Source organism: Anabrus simplex, chromosome 4, assembly GCF_040414725.1.
Source record: "Anabrus simplex isolate iqAnaSimp1 chromosome 4, ASM4041472v1, whole genome shotgun sequence".
NCBI lineage: Eukaryota > Metazoa > Arthropoda > Insecta > Orthoptera > Tettigoniidae > Anabrus > Anabrus simplex.
In genome coordinates, this window is record NC_090268.1 from 39,507,272 (window position 1) to 39,525,802 (window position 18,531).

Below are 18,531 nucleotides of genomic sequence, written 5' to 3' on the forward strand. Positions count from 1 at the left end.
AAATTCTAATCAAATGAAACTTAAGAATATCAATTGGACACAGAATATTCAGTCGAGAATTAATTCTTTCTGGCTCAAAAATTAAATTAAATTCCTTTATAAAAATAATTATATTTTGAACATTAAATAGTACAGAGCACATTTAGCCGCTCCACAACTTTTGGCCCCTTTGGAGTGGGACTCCTTCCAACATCATACAGAACAGAAGCTGATTCACATCTTATCTACAAAACAGAACGTCCTAAATAATAAATTGGCAAAGCGAAGGACTAAAAAATCAAACAAATGTTCTAGAAAGGACTTGCATTTTCCGAATCATAACAGCACTCATGTTTTTCACCCCGCTATCCAGAACCTTACCAATATACCCTTAAATGAAATCGAGCAGTCAGTTCTAAGTAAAGGCCGAAAAAATACAAGTGGAATTTGCATAATCCTAATAATTTAATCACTACCATAGCTGAAACTGAGCAAGCAGATAAACAGGATGAAATAAGATATGAAATTAAGAAAAACTAAACAAAAAAACTGATAAATCTAGCATTTCCACCAAATAGATCAAGAAACTTAAACGGAAGATCAAGAACAATAACGCTAAAACACTAAAGCCAACAAAGGAAACACCATCGTGTTGATGACAGAAAATGACTATGTCAATAAAACAGAATATTTCTTCTTGGAAAACAGCTTTTCAAAAATCAAAAAGGACCCCACAATAAACTACAACAGAACTTGAAACAATTACTTAACAATTCTGGTTTTCTTCTCAGTGAAAATGAAAGTTCCTAGCTGTTAATCATGAACCCAAGACTCCCCAGCGCATGAACGTTACCAGAAATTCATAAAGGAGGAGTTCCAATCAAACCAATCATTAACTTCAGAAATCGTCCCACTAACAGAACTTCCCAATTTATTCAAAAATTCCTGGCATACACTATCATTTTTCTGACAGAGCATCGTTGAAAATTAAAGTGAATTTTGCAATATTTCTAAAAAAGTTAAAGCTACAACCCCATCACACCATATATAACAGCAGTATGTTCTAAACTGTCAGTGGAGAATAGGTTTGGAATGAATGAACAATGTTGAGCAGAGTTTTTGAAGGTAGAAACGATCAGAATATGAAGGTAACGTTGGAATTCAAGAGGACAAATTGGAGCAAATATTCATTAATAGGAAGAGGAATTAGGGATTGGAATAATTTACCAAGCAAAATGTTCAAAACATTTCCAAGTTCTTTGAAATCATTTAAGAGAAGACTAGGTAAATAATTTACCTATAGCGAATCTGCCATCTGAGCGACAGCCCTAAATGCAAGATCAATGATGATTGAGTGATGATAGTAAAAATCATATAAAATTGCAAACTTGCTCAAGTTGGAAAGTTTGATACCAGCTTAGTCAGGTGGTATTTGAAGGTACTCAAATACGCCAGCCTCGCATTGGTAGATTTACTGGCATGAAAAGTAACTCTTGCAGGATAAATTCTGGCACCTCAGTCTCTAAAATTGTTAAAAGTAGTTAGTGGTATGTAAAACCCAGCATTTCTGCTCTTTTTTTTTTTTTCAGAAAAAAATCACACAAAAAAGAAAAACCTGAAAACTATACTGCTTGGATTCTTACTTCACATCTCCCTCATTTCTATTGTTTTTTCCATCAAACGGGTCTGATAATCAGAAAATATATTCCTGTAAACACAATTTTTTCTTCATTAAGGAAAATGTATTTTATGCATGAATAAATACATTGATTGGTCGTAGAATATTAGTTTTAACCTACCTGAATCTGTTGAAGTCTCTTCTAGTATACATAAATGGCTAGCTGATCCACTTTATCTTATGAACACCACTTCGTCTTCATTTGTGAATATTGTCTTAAAAACAGGCAAGCAGTTATGATTCCTGCTGTAGTATCATCAGTACGAGTGTTTGTCCAACCCTTGTCCCGTTTCCCTACGGGGTCGGGTATGAGGTGAGATGAATCTGTTGTGGCGGGTTTTTATGACTGGATGGCCTTCCTGACGTCAACCTCATCAGAGGAGTTAATGAGATGAAATGAATGATGTAATATATGATAGTAGGGAGAGGGTGAAACCCGGTGCCGGCATATAGCCTACTCCTGTCGAATAGCACCAAGGGGTCTGCTCAAGGCTTAACGTCCCCATCCGACGGAGGAATCACCATCAACAGCGTCATATGCCCTCACTCCATATGAGTACTGCGGAGAGGTTTGGAATTTAATCCAGGGTTTTGGCACTCAATCTAGTGATTAGAAATTGTATACCCCTTTCAGACCTGAAAGAAAACTGGCGGTGTGAATTTTTGTTTGTATGTCAAAAACTGACTAAAATGCTCTTAAATACATATATTTTTAGTTTATTCTACAAAATAAAAATTAACATCTAATAAAAAGCACCCGCACAATTGTGCGTACACGGTCTGAAAGGGATACCACCACCTCCCCTACCCTGCCGGCCAACATTCTGATGGTGAAAATTTTTTCAACCAACCGGACTCGAACCGGCTAACCTCGGTGTCAGACCGTTTAGACTTCAGCGCCTTAACGATCATGGCCACCAGGCGGGCTCAGTATCATTAGTATGAGTAATTGCTATTATTTGGGACTGAGATGCATGTATTTGCACTTGAAGTAATGCAAATTTCCTAACTGTAAGATCAAATGGGAAATGCTTTTTAAAGAAGTTACACACTTAATAAAATTGTTTCTTTGTGAAATAATTTACTCCTAAATCTGAGTCATATTAAATAAATTATACAATACAGCAAATAACATGAATGACAACACAATAAATATGTATCTATTAATTTCATGAGAATCAACAGTGTAGATGTAAATTGCATACAAACAGAGAGTCTTAAATAAAATCAAACTTAATTACTGTACAATAAAAAAGAAACCACCATTACATTTGTAACTAGTTTTGAAATGTCCAACAGTTCTTAAGTGACATCCAGTGAAACTGTTGTTTACTGTCAGACAATTCAGTTCAATAAATAAATCTGGAAATATTTTTACAAAATTTAAAAAATGATTCTACACCTACACCATTACATCCTTTGTTCTTTCCTTCTCTCAGAGCAAGTTTCAATTTTATTGCTAATGTAACATGTATTTTGCACATGTTACATTTACATACCCCTCCCAACAAAATGAGATTATTTCATTATTTTTCTGGTACAAGCATAGTTTCACATTGCTTTAAGAGCAGTCATAGCAGAACAAAGTCTATCAAGTTCTCCAGTGGTCTGTGTTAATTTTTCTGCATTTGTCTGACGAACTTCTTCAGGAACCTTGGTTTCATAATCTGTAGAGGACATTAACTGCTGGAGTTTGTTGAGTTGCTGTGTCAAGAATTCTTTCTTCTTCTGCAGTTTCTCCAATTCTTTAGCTGGTTCAATCAGTCCCTGTTAATGTCAAGGAATAAACATAATGAATATATTTTGGAAGAAAAAAAAGAGAACATTAATTAAGCCAATTGATTGTTTCCTGCAGATTAATTATTAGGTTGCACCTTATGGTAACCCTTAGTTAAGAACAGATAATGATTAAGAATTTTCCACGAGATCAGAAAAACAGACGGCTCATTGGAAGAGGAATCCGTCTTTCCAGGGTGGTAGTGCGGATGATTCACTGACAAGATCTTGATTTATTAACTCGCATGCTCCAGCTATATAAATACCACTAAAATCACTGGAAAAGATCTATTCCTGCCTTGTCAATAATATTAAATACTAGGGTATACTAAAATGTTATTTAATCCACAGTGAAAATGTCGAACATATTTCGAGAACTCCACCGTTCTCTTCATCAGTGACCATACAATTTTTGGACTTGATACCTAATGACCTCAACGTACATTCTAAACAAATGATTAGTTAAAAACAAGAAAAGTCATATATTTGAAAGGTTTAAAATTACACTATTCTAAATAAGTTATAATTGGAGTATGTGGATATAGTACAGTAAATCAGTGACGGGATAATGAAAATTAGAATCAGAATGAGGAACGAAGTGAAGGAAACTATTAAAGAAACTATTCAAAATAGTTTATGGTGGGTCCACCTTGTCAATACACTTTTAATGATTGAAAATGATTTATTCTATCATACATGTTTTAGGAACAATATGCATTCCCAACATTAACAATTTTAAATAGTTTCTTTAATAGATTTAGACAAGTCAACACAGGATCAAATAAAATACCTATACAGTGAAGGACTTCATATGCACCACAGACAGGGAAGGAAGAGGAGGATATTGAGAATTCCTTGAGAAACTGGAAAAGGAGATAACTGATGTGAAAGACTTAAAAATGCACAGGTGGGAAATGAAAGACAAGAAAGAAGTAACTGGACCCTATGGATATGGGAAAAGGAATGAAGGAGAGAAACTAGTTGAGTTTTGTGAGAGGAATGGAATGATTGCAGGCAACACATGGTTTTAGAAGAAAAATAGCAGAGAAATTACAAGATATGGTTGAGGTAATAGAAGAATAAAATCAGTAATTGATTACTTTCTGGTTGAAAGGAGAAATCAAGACAGTTGATGGATATAATAGTTTTACTAGGAGAAGCATTGGATGGAGATCATGAAGTTGTGAGAGTGGGAAAAATGGAAAAATTAAGAAAGTAGAGGAAGAATTTCTGGAGAGACTAAAATTACAAATTCAAGTTACTGAGGTAGGAAATGTAGAAGATGAATGGTCCAACATTAAAAGGGCATTTGTACGAGGGGTAGAGTGCGCCTGTGGTAGAACATCGACAGTACTGAAAGAAAAGGAGACACCATGGTGGAATAAAAAGTTGAGAGAAGCAGTGAAAGAAAGGAAGAAAGCATTGCAAGAATGGAATAGAGATAAGAAAGAAGAAAGCAAAAGGAAGTATCTTGATAATAAAAGAAAATGTAAGAAAGTGGTAAGAGAAGAAATGTTGGGAAGAATTTACATAAGAAGGAAATAAATGGAGCTGGCAGTAAAAGAATACTGTATGGAATTATATGAAGTAATAGGAAATAAAGAGTTTATTAAAACCTGATGAATGAGGAAGGTGGAGAGTTGATGACATATCCAGAAGAAATAAAGATGAGATGGAAGGAGCATCATTACTTCAGCCCGGTCAACAAGACTTTCACACACCCGTAACGACTGTCGTTTGTTTACATGCTCGCGGCCTTCTTGGGAAGGATGTCAAGCAGTGCTCAGAGCTGCCAACCTCTGTACTAAGGAACTAAAGAGTGAGTGGTGCTTTGATAGCTGGTGGTGGTGATTATTGTTACACGATAGATCATTGGTCTGGAGTGGATCTTGCCGTGCGGCCGGTTAGGATAGGATCTGGACAAGACCTGTGATATAGGGACAAGCAAAGGGAGTCTGGGGGCATAATCCCCAAGGTTAGAAGTCGCGAAATGGCCCTAGGCCTCTGGTTTTGTGTGAAAAACTGTTGAAAATAGGGAGTCTCCCCACTAAATCAGGAAAGCTGGCAGGTATGTATACTACATACTGGGGGATTCTTATTCCTCTTTTTAAAATTTGCTTTACCTTGTACCGACAGAGATAGGTCTTATGGCGATGGTAGGATAGGCCTAGGAGTGGGAAGGAAGTGGTCGTGCCCTTAATTAAGAAAAAGCCCCAGCATTTGCTTGGTGTGAAATTTTATTCTTTAAAAATATTACTGTTAATTAATTTCAGTATGACCTTTCTATTCCCAAGATAAAATTGTGAAACATGGATAATATCTGATGCAGTAAGATAGAGACCTTTAAAATGAGATGTTACCAAAAATGCTCAAGATGAAGAGGGTAGACTGGATAACAAAGAAAGAGATAATGAATGAAGTTGGCAAGGGAATTTTCTCTTCTTTAAACCAGAGGAGATAAGACTGATATATCACACACATTTAGACACCCAGGACTTGTTCAGTTGCTGTTCAAGGGAAGTGTAGGGGGAGTATAAGAATGTCAGAAAGGTCAAAATATGAATATAACAATCATATATTCAATGCAGAATAAATTTAAGATAAAATCATTTCGCAGAGATAAGGGGGTTAATGAAGAGAGCGTTGTCAAACCAGTCTATAGACTAACGATCAAAACAACAACACTGGTTAAATTCTTTCAGCAGATGCCATAAAAAAACATTATCCCTTAAACTCTGTATTCATCTGGTGAATTTGTTGGTTGTAATAAACAATCTTCCACAAGAGTGAAACTAAATAATGCACTATGCACTGTACCTAATAATTCATGCAATTGAAAAATAATATGCACAGTGGAATCAATTAAATATGAACGCCTGAAATCAGATTTCACCGAAAAGAAGACCTGGATGATTGATGAGATTCTCAAAATGATGTAGAGGAGGAAGATTACAAAAAGTAACACAGATGAATATAAAAACATTAATAAAGAGATCAGAAATAAAATAACAGAAGCAAAGAAAAGAAAATACAGGATAAATGTGCTGGAACAGAAGTGTTATAACTAAAACATGACAATTTTAATATTTATCGTGAAGTTAGGCAGCTGACAGGAAAAGACAAATCAAGGACAGCGAACAAGATGGTAGACAGTAAAGGAAAAGTCGTTGACTCAGAAGAAATCAAGCATACATGGAAGTACATAGAAAAACTGTTTCTTGACAACCGGCCAGAACCACCACAGATAAACTGCAAGTGAGGACCGAGTATTCTGATAGAGGAACTACAAACAGAAATAACGGGTATTAAAGATGGCAAAGCTCAGATGACATCCATGCAGAATTTTTTTGAAGTTTACAATGAGGACAATGTGAAGTGGCTGACTATAATGTTGAATGACATCTACGATTCTGGCAATATTCTTTATGAGTGGCTAAAATTGGAAATCGTTGCACTACCTACAACAACCGAAGCTAACTTCAGCGATTATAGAATGATAATCATCAAGAGCCATTTGTAGAAACTTTTTCTGAAGTTCATTCGCAGAAGAACAAATTTCACCTAAAAAGTTTGGCTTCTTAAATGCAGTTGGCAGACAGGAAGCTCTATTTAGAATACAGGAACAATTTCAGCAATGCAGAGACATAAAATGTGACATTCATGCCTATTTTACTGACCACCAGAAAGCCTTTGATAGAGTGCAACATCACAAGATGATTGAAATATTAAGAAGTATCAGCCTAGATGACAAAGATCTGAGAATTATTGCCAACTTACACTGGAATCAGCCTGCTTCTGTAAGAAGGGGAGGGGAGAATAAGGAAGACATATATATCTAATGGGGTGTAAGGCAGGGTTGTATAATATCTTCATTGCTTTCTAACATTTATTCAGCCGGGCTGAGTGGCTCAGACGGTTAAGGCGCTGGCCTTCTACCCCCAACTTGGCAGGTTCGATCCTGGCTCAGTCCGGTAGTACTTGAAGGTGCTCAAGTACAACAGCCTCATGTCGGTAGATTTACTGGCACGTAAAAGAACTCCTGTGGGACTAAATTCCGGCACCTCGGCGTCTCCAAAGACCGTAAAAGTAGTTAGTGGGATGTAAAGCAAATAACATTATTATTATTATTATTATTAATATCTATTCAGAATATATATTCAGGGAAGCGCTGGAAGATATAGAAATGGGAGTGCTTTTAAATGGCCAATGGATAAACAACATTTGCTATACAGATGACACTGTAATTATTGCATATAGTGCAGAAAGTTTACAGTACCTCATTGACAGCATCACACTGACTAGCCACGAATACACTCTTGAAAAGAAAACCAAAGTTATGGTCATAAACAAAATATCCCGACATGTCATCTTGTAACTGACCAAAAACCTGTTGAATGAGTCCAGAAATACACATCTCGGTACAATAGTTAATGATCAATGGGATAATTAGGATGAAGTGAAGTCCCACATTGGAAAAGCCAGGACTGTATTCAACAAAACTTTTTCATAGCCATGAGTTAACATTAGCCAAAAAAATTAAAACCTTAGCCACTGTGTGTTTTCTGTTCTCTATTACAAGGTTGAGATACAAACTTAAACAAAGTTGCTCAATAAAAAATTAGAGACCTCTGAGATGTAGCTCTACCGAAGGATGCTAAGAGTGTCATGAACAAATCATGTCGCAAATGCAGAGATCCTTCAAAGGATCAGAAAAGGGTAAGGAAGTACTGACCACTGTAAAAATGAGACAGCTTCAATACCTTGGTCTCAACATGATAAACAGGAGTAAATACCATCCCATCATCATCATTTCTTTGCTCCAGCAAGCCAGGTGCGGTTGTGTACAAGCCTCCTCCAGTTTGTTCTATCCATCCACAGATGCTGCTCAAATATGCGACACCAGTTTGCATCTCTAATTTCAAGGTCCTTTCATTATCTGTTTTTCCCAAACATCACGAGGTCTTCCTCTTGGTCTCTTCCCAGGAACATTGTGGTCAAAGTATGTTCAAGGAGTCCTGTGAGGGTTCATTCTTTTCATGTGAACACACCATTGCAATCTCTTCACTTCCAGAGTCTCCAGCAAGCTTCTTTCCAATCCAAGCTGTTGTCAGATATCCACATTCCTTATTTTATCCATTTTTGTTTTTTGTAGACAAGAACGAAGAAACTTCATTTCTGTTGCCTGAAGATGACTCTTGGTTGGTCCAGTAAGTGTTGCTGCTTCCAGGCCAGTATAGGTACTAGATATATTTTGTACAAGCTGATCTTGGAAACTAACGGAAATGTTTCATTCCAAAGTATTTGACGTACAGCGTGATAGAATTTGGAAGCTTTCTGTATTCTGTTACTAATCTCTTGATATAATATCAACACTACCTAAATACTGGAAGTTGTCTACAATATCCATCTCCTCATCTCCAATTCTTAGATTAACAGTTGGAGAGTTTCTACTCATCACCAAGCCAACTGTCTTCGTTTTGCTACTGTAAGAAATTCTGCAAGGAAAGATACCCGAATAAGAGAGGTGTTGGCAGGAGATGAATCTCCTAGCTAAAAAAAAAAAAAAAACTCCAGAAACTGGACTCTCAAGACATCGGCAGAGTTATTCCAAGCAGCTTACAACAGAAAAAGCACAGTCAAGATGGTTGCCAACATCCAGAACAGACAGGGGCTAGAAGAAGAATAGTTTATGGTTAATATCATTTCGGTATTTCACTGTCTGTCTATTAGGAGTATCAGCCCACAGGCTGATTTGATTCTCAGACAGCACTAACAGAGATTATGTGGTTGTGGGAAATTGCATAAACCAACGGCAACGCTAAAATGAGGCACCCGAGGAAGATGAGGAGTGAGGTAGTTTGCCATTGTTTTCCTCTCTGTGTCAGTATAACTGACCCTATGAGTAACACCTTTCATAACACTCAGACGCACAAATCATGCTCTGAATATCATTAACTCAGCTGCTTCCATACTGTCACAGCCGTATATTTTGCTCTGACCTGTGCCATGAGACAGATGCAAAAATTCTGCATCCATGAAAAAAATGGCAACAAACACTACAACAATAGAAAAGAACTGGTATCATGTCTTGGGGGCATGAATTCTTGTTAGGCTGTTATTTGCATATTAAGCTTTAATTTAATCAGCAATATAAAACTAGTGTAAAATCCTATATTTTATGGGGCATTTCTGTATTTGAGTCTCTCATTCCCTTTCTTCTTAAAGGTGCAAAAAATTATACCATATATGTTCTGTATTTTACTACATGTCCTGTAAATGTAACCTATTTTAGGAATTACATGGTGTGAATCGATAGTCATTTAAACTTATTGTATTGTACACTATTCCTCTTCCTGAGTTAATATTAAATGTTAAAACACAATAGAATATTGTCTGCTTCATCACTAATACCACAGACATATTATGTCTTCTGTTTTGTGATAGGTCAATTTGATGAGTCGGCAGAAGTCTTGCTGCCGGTGGCGGCTGGTGGAATTTGAGGTCGGTGCGGCGGCTGCAGTACTTCTTCCCACAAATCTTTCTTTGCTACTGACCAGTACCACCGCACTCATTCAAGTCTTCCACGCAAAAACAAACTAATTCACTGCTGCCAAGCCTCACAAAACACGGGATGCAAGCCAGACGCCCAATTTGAATCAAAATTCCTGGTCTCAAATGTTACATTTCAATATAATCATTCGTTATTTTTCTTCTTAATAGGGCAAACAAGGTCATAAATTATTATTTAGTTTTACTGTCTGCAACTATGGAGACTTGGCTGGTGCATGCTCGTAGAGGGGTTTGTCAAGACACCTTTACTGCCATGCTGCTGTGGACTCTGCCCACGTGAAAGCCTCTTCCCACACCCTTCCTTCTGCCGAAACCATCCACCAGTGCGCTTCCCCCTTACATCACAACCCCCTCACCCACACCATGTCCTCAGGCGGGAGCTCGAGAGTCTGTGTCTTATCTTCAATCTGAAAACATTTACCAATGACCTGCGTGCTGAAAGTCGGTCACCCAAGTTTGAAATTGCCGAACAGTCTTCCTCATTGATGAGAATTTACAGTTTTATAATGAGATGTAATTTCCTTCGCATTATTAGAGTCCAATATTTGACGTCAAATGTCGAGAGATAATAAAAGAATCTTTTTGTTATTTAGGGAGGACACCGGCCGCTACAGTTTGCTGCATAAAATAAAAATAAAAACTATTTAATGGCAACAGCATAGGGCTTGATGCAATATTACTTTTTAAAAATGGTACAGGTATTCAGGAAAAGAATGAACATTTGTTATACAAAAATTGCCTGATGTTATAAATTCTCATTATATTATACTAAAACTGTAAAATATAAATCAGGGCCTGAAGAATAGACAGTCAAGTACTCAGCATATTAATATTTTAATAATATTTTAATAATATTTTAGAATTACCTTAAGCAAAAGATGCACTTCGCACTTATCCGAGATAGTCAGGATTGCACAACCTGGAGGAGGACTGGACGTAACTTCAACTTTACTACAGTATGCCAGCGTTGCAGTAACAGATGTATATTTTTCCACTAAGCTGGATACAAGTTCATCTGAACAAACCACAAATGCTGAAAAATAAATAAGGCAGCATTAAAAAGTAATAATGCTATACAAAGTGCTTATTCTAATATTTTTTCTAGCTCTTTCTCCGATTTCAATTGTATTACCATCTTGCCATCTCTTCCTTTATAAACATTACTAGCTTTTACCCATGGCATTGCTAGCATGGAATTTGTTTCAGTGCCAATTCAAAGAGTTGATGAACACAGGAAATTATATCAAAATGTGTTTAGTAGTTTCTGACAAACAATGGAACATACTTTGGGACAGTCTTCTTCTCTTTACTGATGTGATGAACTTCATCACAACAATAATATACAACAAATAACAAAAATATAAGGATTCAGAAAAGAAAAAAAGAAAAAAGAGAGAGCATTCAAATCGAGACTCCCTTTGTAGAGCAAACCTAGATACATTGTTTGAATATCTAATTTAATAAATATCTGCAACAGAATAAAAAGTTATCAACTGAGAGCATGAAACCAGAAGTTGAATCTTTAAGGTCTTCAATAACCAAGCATAGGGTCACCTGACTGCACCAGTGCAAGAGCCTAACAGTAATACCCTCGGTCTACAATAGAATCTAGAAAAAGTTAGTAACTAATCAGGTGATCAAGATACAAAAAACTGGAACAGGAGTACAAAATAACTGTAATAAGCATTGTAACAGTCTATATGCCGTGAATACAGTAAATGATGGTGAACTAAGGTTTAATCATACGACTAAGAAAGAACCCTCCCGATCCCGATTCGAAACAGATTTCTTTTACCTCTTTTGTAAAATAATTTGTAATATGTACATTATATTTGTAAAGTGTTCATTTGATTGTATTGGCACTATATACAGTCGAACCTCAATATCCTGAACCTCCATTACTCGAATATGCAGTATCTCGAAGTTACTTAAATTTTTCGGCCGTTTGTCCTATTTTTCTCGTGTAGTTATTTCTCTAGTACTCAAAATTTGGTTACATGAATTTCTCGATTCCTCGAAGCAAACATTTCCTCCCATGAAACAAAAAATGCTCTATAACTCAAATTTTGTGCAACATTAAATGTGCAATACGGCATTTGTCGTTTGTGACGAACAGTTAACAAGTAAAGAAAGGTTTACAGTGACGCTGGGAGCTAATAATATGACAGGAACTGAAAAATTAAAACTTCTAGTGATCGCAAAATCGGCGAAGCCTCGCTGTTTCTCGGGTGTGAATTAATTACCGGTCAAGTGCGAAAGCAACTCCCGAAGTCGCGGATGACAAGCTCCATTTACAAATCTCTGCTGCGTGGTACTGAAGAGAAGTTTTAACGTGAAGGGAGAAAACGTTAATAGCAACAAACAGAAGAGACTAACGGACATTTTTCCAAAGGTGTTAACAGAGGTATGTTTCTTGTTTCACTACTGTATGCACTGTATCCTGTCTTCTAAAAAGTTACCATAATAGGGGTTATAATTAACATGATGCCGTGCAATAGAGTTACTTTGTATATTTTAAAATACTGTTAAAAACATGTATTCAGTATAAGTCCATAGATACATACGATTCAATTATGTGCTATACATGGTCGAAAACAGTATTCTTTGTACCTCGAAATTTCTATAACTCAAAATAAAATTTAGCTCCCGAGGTGATTCGAGATAGCGAGGTTCCATTGTATTGTCAACTTTAGTCCATGGCTGAAATAACCCATAATGGAATTGAAACTGGTCTCATTCTATAAGTGATTTGACATCATATTAAATGGTATCGAATAGGTGGACCTTCACTCTAATTTCTTATTAATGTGAATGTTTATCAATACAGATCATTATGAGGTTTATATTGCACGAGCATGCCACTGATCGTAAATAAATATTGCAGCATATATTATGGATTGTTATTAAATTAGCTCATTTACTGTATGGTTCATTTTCATAAAATCTTTAAGTTTTTTACAATACTGCTCCACACATTCACTGTTTGATAAACTTGCTGGGCTGAGTGGCTCAGACGGTTAAGGCGCTGGCCTTCTGACCCCCAACTTGCCAGGTTCGATCCTGGCTCACTCCAGTAGTATTTGAAGGTGCTCAAATACATCACCCTCGTGTCGGTAGATTTACTGGCACGTAAAAAGAACTCCCGCAGGACTAAATTCCGGCACCACGGCGTTTCCGAAAACCGTAAAAGTAGTTAGTGGGACGTAAAGCAAATAATATTATTACTGTTGGATAAACTGTAAAAAACAGCAACCATAAAAGCGCTTATTATTTTTTGTAGATTTTCTTTCTTAACACATCGACGACGGGCCCCGAACGGAGGCTGCTACCCCATGTAGACTGGATAGTTCAAGCCTCCAAGAAAGAAATTACACTGTTGCACTCAAACTAACGTAACTCGAAAATAATTCAACATGTTGACCTCAAACTTGGAACATGTACTCACTACGTCGCTTAGTAGTCTGTACGGTGTGATACCTTTCAAAGCAATGCTGTTTGTGGTTCCATTCAATAGTCTTACTAGGCACTGTGTAGTATGAATGCCTTTCGTTTACTTATTGTATTCAAGTATACAAGGACTCCCCTTTACAGTTACTCCCTGTTTATTGTTAGCCGCTAATCATTACAAATATCTAATTCACTGTCACTTGGTACCTAGTGTATTATAACCGGCCTGTACATAATTTATCACAATTATCGGCAGTCATTGGCAACTGAATACACCACGCCATGTTGACATCTGCACCGGAGCTCCAGGAAATAGCTCTACATATTCGATATAATTTTGTTAAATACATGAAGGTTTAAAGAAGGAAAGATGCAGCGATAATTTATAATCCATAACTACACTATTATGCCTTTGCTGGCGAGATGTAGTGTTTATAGTGCACTATGTCTTCTGGTATGGGCTATATCAAATTTGTTACTTTCATTGACCTGTCTCAGTCTCATCCTTGGCTTTGACAATATGAAAGTGACTGAGGTATGAGGTGATGCTAGTAATACCATTCCTTATGCAGCCAGTCCCTGTTATGAATGGTGTGAAAATATCGCTCATAGGGTCGGTTGGTGCATGCATTTCAGTGGTCTTGGCAGACTGATATGTAATAGCAACGGCTGGCTCGGTGAGGAAAGCAACGGGAAACTACCTCACCCCTCATTTCCCTAGTACACCTCTTCAGTGACGCCTAGGCTGTTTATGACAGCTGTTGGCGGAGCTACAGAGGATCAAACCAGCCTTCGGGCTGACTACCCAACATACATACAACTACACTGTTTAGAACTCCTAATATCACCCACAATTTCATCAATAAACAAGGAAATACGGGGTACATAAATGCGAGAATTCTCGTAGCCCGGAACCTACTGTCGGCTGTCACCAATCGTCGCCTGAGAAACTATGAGAATTCTCAGGGCTCATCAGGCAATGAATCTGCATATAAATGTTGAAATACTTTGTCATCACATAGGGCATGTTGTACAATAATTATAAGAACTCCTATGTATAAACGAAGTTTCCATAGCTACTAACACCATACAATTAAAAAATTACATCGACACTAAAATCTACGATCCCTCTACTCCATGATATGATTGAAAGTAGTTAAAATTACAGCCCACAGATAGCACAAAAAGCTACAAACGATGCCCGTGCATAAAAATGGAGATCTCCGTGGCCCATCAACAACCGCTGGCCGCAGTACTACGGAGATCTCCAGGGCCGGTCATCAATGTGTTAAGAGCTGGAAATGCTATACAAATAATTTTGTTGTATTTATAATTGTTTAAACAGGCCCCACAGTCTAGGGGCAGTACTTCTGCCTCTCATTTGGATGTTAGTCCATTCCTCATTAAAATGTTTTCCCATTTAGCATGTCGTAAATTCAAACTCCCTGATTCCCATCATATTAAATCTATATAAAAATACCTCACTTATCAAATTACAAATTTTAACTATTACCACTTAGAATTATCACATTTCTCCTAGCCCTGAAAATGTTATGTCATTCCTTGTGAAAGAAACGTGGTTTCCAACTTGGGTAAGAGCCATCGCCACAGTTGCGTGATTCACAATTAAGTATTTATTTATTTTCCACCTAGTCGATACAATGATTGCTTAAGGCAATTTTTAATGGTCAAAAGTGGTACATGTTTCGTATATTATCAACATCTTCAGCCACATAACACTGTTTAGATGAATTCCTGACTTTACAGGATAAGTTGCACATTAGGAGAACAAGCTGTTAGCCTCAGGAATGTTCAGTTTTGCTTGCTGGTTAGCAGCGGGATTGCTGAATAACACAGTGAGCCTGTTTGTGCTTGTATTTCTCACTCCATTCAGAAGTTAGAAATTTATTTTGTGTTGGGTGGTACACTGAAGCGTAGCAAATATTTGTCATGTAATAGCCTAAATCTGGATTAGGAACATAATCGTGTGAAGCTGATTAGCGAGGTGCATATTTGACTCATGATAGCCTAGTTACAGATATGGAAAGTCATAAAATTCCTTACTAATGAAGACAAAATTAAAATCTGTCAGAAAAAGGACTGGCATCCACATCTTTAAGTGCACAAAGGTTGTGGATGTTGAAGCTCACACCCTCGAGTTTCAACTCAATCACGCGAGCTGGTCGAAGTTTCGTCGGATTCAAAATGGTGGCTGAAGTCATTTCTCGCAGTCATACATGATCGAAAATTATGTTTAATAATAATGAGTAATAGTGTTTAATAATCCACAGAAGCAGAAAGAAAATTATGTTCAGAAAGGATGAAACAGTACTGGGCTGACAAAAAGAAGAAAAACCTCCATAAACCTGACTAAGTAGTTCTATGTTGGCTAAAAAATTAAAATAAATAAAATCCACTGGTTTGAACTCAAAGGCTTCTACTAATATTTGTTTTAGACATAGTGGTTGTCTTTTTTCCTGCGGATTTTCCCACACCTGTGGGGTTGCAGGTGCGAACTGTGTCGCACATGTGGATTCAGCCCCCTTTTGCAGCCAGACGCCCTTCTTGACACTAACTCTGCGTGGAGGGATGTAATCACTATTGTATATTTCTGTGGTGGTTGGTAGTATGGTGTGTTGTCTGAATATGAAGAAGAGAGTGTTGGGACAAACACAAATACCCAGTCCCCAAGTCAGAACAATTAATAACAGGAGATAAAAATCCACAACCCAGCCAGGATTCAAACCAAGGACCCTCTGAATTGAAGGCTTCAATGCTGACCATTCAACCAATGAGTCAGACGTTATAGAAGGAGAATGATCTGCAATAATATGTTGAAATTTTTAGTGGTCCCCATGCACAGGTTTTCATATTTGTTGTCTGGTGTTTTCCACACCTTTCACTGCACTATTGTTATTTTATAAGTCCCAACAGAAAAGGTTTTCATATTTGTTCTCTCGTGTTTTTCACATCTTTTAATACTTTCCTCTGATCTTTAGAAATCTTAGATATAGTTTTCACTGTACCGCTGATACATGACGTAAAATGCTCTCATGTCTGAAAGAATTGTATCTAGCACTTCCATATCCCTGTTGGATGGATTTTATTTCTGTGTATATATTTTATTTTATTTTTATTTTTTCATTCAGTAGTGTGTTTTCTCGCTTAACTTGTCCCCTGTACGAACGTCTTAAAAAGGTTTTACTGTACAAGTTATACCAACTTACTACACTCCTAACTCCTCCAATTGCATTTTTCTAGTAATTCCATGCATATACAGCAATATGAAGTACTGTAACAGCCTTTTCTTGTCTTCAAATTCCAGAATGGTCATGGTATAACATAACAAAGTTTGGATTAAATTCCAAACCTCTCTGCAGTGTTCATATGGACTGAGGGAATAATGATGATGATGATGATGATGATGATGGTGATTCATGTGTTGGATGGGGACGTTAAGCCTTGAGCAGATCCCTTGGTGTTATCTGACAGGAGTAGACTATGTGCTGGCACTGGGTTTCACCCTCTCCCTTACTACTATCATCATATGTATCACTTGTTTCATCTCATTAACTCCTCCGATGAGGCTGATGTCAGGAAGTGCATCTAGTCGTAAAAACTTGCTGTGATGATTCAACTCACTTCAAACTCAACCCCACAGAGAAATGGGACAAGGGTTGGACATGTAACAAGTATAATGTTGTTCAAAGCTAAACTTACTGCGTCCCCACCCATTCTTCACCCTTAGGTTCCAAAAACCCAGGCTTTTTTAAGATCATTTCAAATTATTCTGCATATGATTTTTGTAAAACCACTGCCAAATCCTGAAAGTATGAAGATCAAGGTTGTATTAGAAAGTAAGAATTAATGTCAACACCAATTTTTATATTTTTAAATTTATTTGGAAAATGTCAAATTATGATAGGAAAAAAGTGTGTATAATAAGCATAATTGGAATTATTGATCATTCCTTCTAGGGCATCCTATATTTAATTTTTAGTTCAAACAACCTATGGTACTCAATACTTGCTTCAACTCCTATCAAGATGGTGCGAGAAGATCTTGCCGTGCAACACTGCAAGTCTAGTATTTCCTAATAATTCTCAAACTAGCCCACAGATAGTGATAAAAATCAACAGCAACTAAGAGAAAAGACAGTGAACATATCCATGGTAACCCGAGCCCGAGTACTGGTCAAACATGTAAACTTACAACACAGGAAATGTGTTCTGATCAATATTCAGGCAAGGGATGTGTGAACATTTTCCACAGGCCGAGTATAAGACTGGCATAGGCTTCAACAGCTTCTGTGAGTCTGCTGTATGCACAATACACTGCACTTGGTTTTCTTGCACAGATCCTGTAGCAGTTCCTCTTTTAGTTGTGATATACCTTCTATATTCATCGAGATTATGATTAAATATGGTCCTGAAAAGGACTAAGATGATGTTTCCTTCATGAAAGGATTAGATGGTGATTTTTCTGTTGCCCAGGAAACACCCAATTGCTTCATAATTCTTAAGTGAATCACAATCTTAGGGGAGGCACCTGCAGCACTGTCACACTCCTAAATACCTGGGCGTGACCCTTGACAGAGGTCTTATGTTCAAAACCCATTGTAAGAGTAATAGGAAGAACATCTAAAAATCTTATTTGCAAACTGGCAAGGCCACACTGGGGCACTAATTGTCAAATAATCCACACTTCAGCAATGACACAGTGTTTTTCTGCTGCTGAATATGCTTCCACAGTCTGGTACAGTTCCTCTCCTACCAGACAGGTAGATATGGTCCTCAATGAAACCTAAAGGTTGATTACAGGTTGCTTAAAGCCTACTCCGACAGATAAACTCTATTACCTGGCTGGAATAGCGCCACCTTGTGTACACAGAGAACTAGCTGCCAACAGAGAGAGGCTTAAAAGTGGAACAGAACATGCTGCATGGACACAGTACTCCTCAGCAATGGAACAGCTTCCTGAGGCCATCTGAGGTGCTTGCTGTCTCAGCGGAGAAGGCAAGGCTGGAACTGTGGAAGAAGACCTCTCACCTCTGCAGATGGATGCCAGCAGCTGAGCAGTTA

The 18,531-nt window shown here is 37.3% G+C and overlaps 1 protein-coding gene across 2 annotated transcripts in view; it reads right to left on the bottom strand.

Moving 5' to 3' along the window:
- Positions 1 to 2,799: 2,799 nt before the first annotated feature.
- ValRS (Valyl-tRNA synthetase) overlaps positions 2,800 to 18,531 on the bottom strand; it is a 135,556-nt gene continuing 119,824 nt past the window's right edge. For both annotated transcript variants that reach the window (XM_067145047.2, XM_067145046.2), the window contains exons 17-18: positions 10,870 to 11,036; positions 2,800 to 3,424 (exon numbers count right to left, since the gene is read on the bottom strand). In XM_067145047.2, the coding sequence (XP_067001148.2) occupies positions 3,209 to 3,424; positions 10,870 to 11,036 (383 nt within the window). In that variant the 3' untranslated portion in view covers positions 2,800 to 3,208. The remainder of the gene's footprint in view (positions 3,425 to 10,869; positions 11,037 to 18,531) is intronic.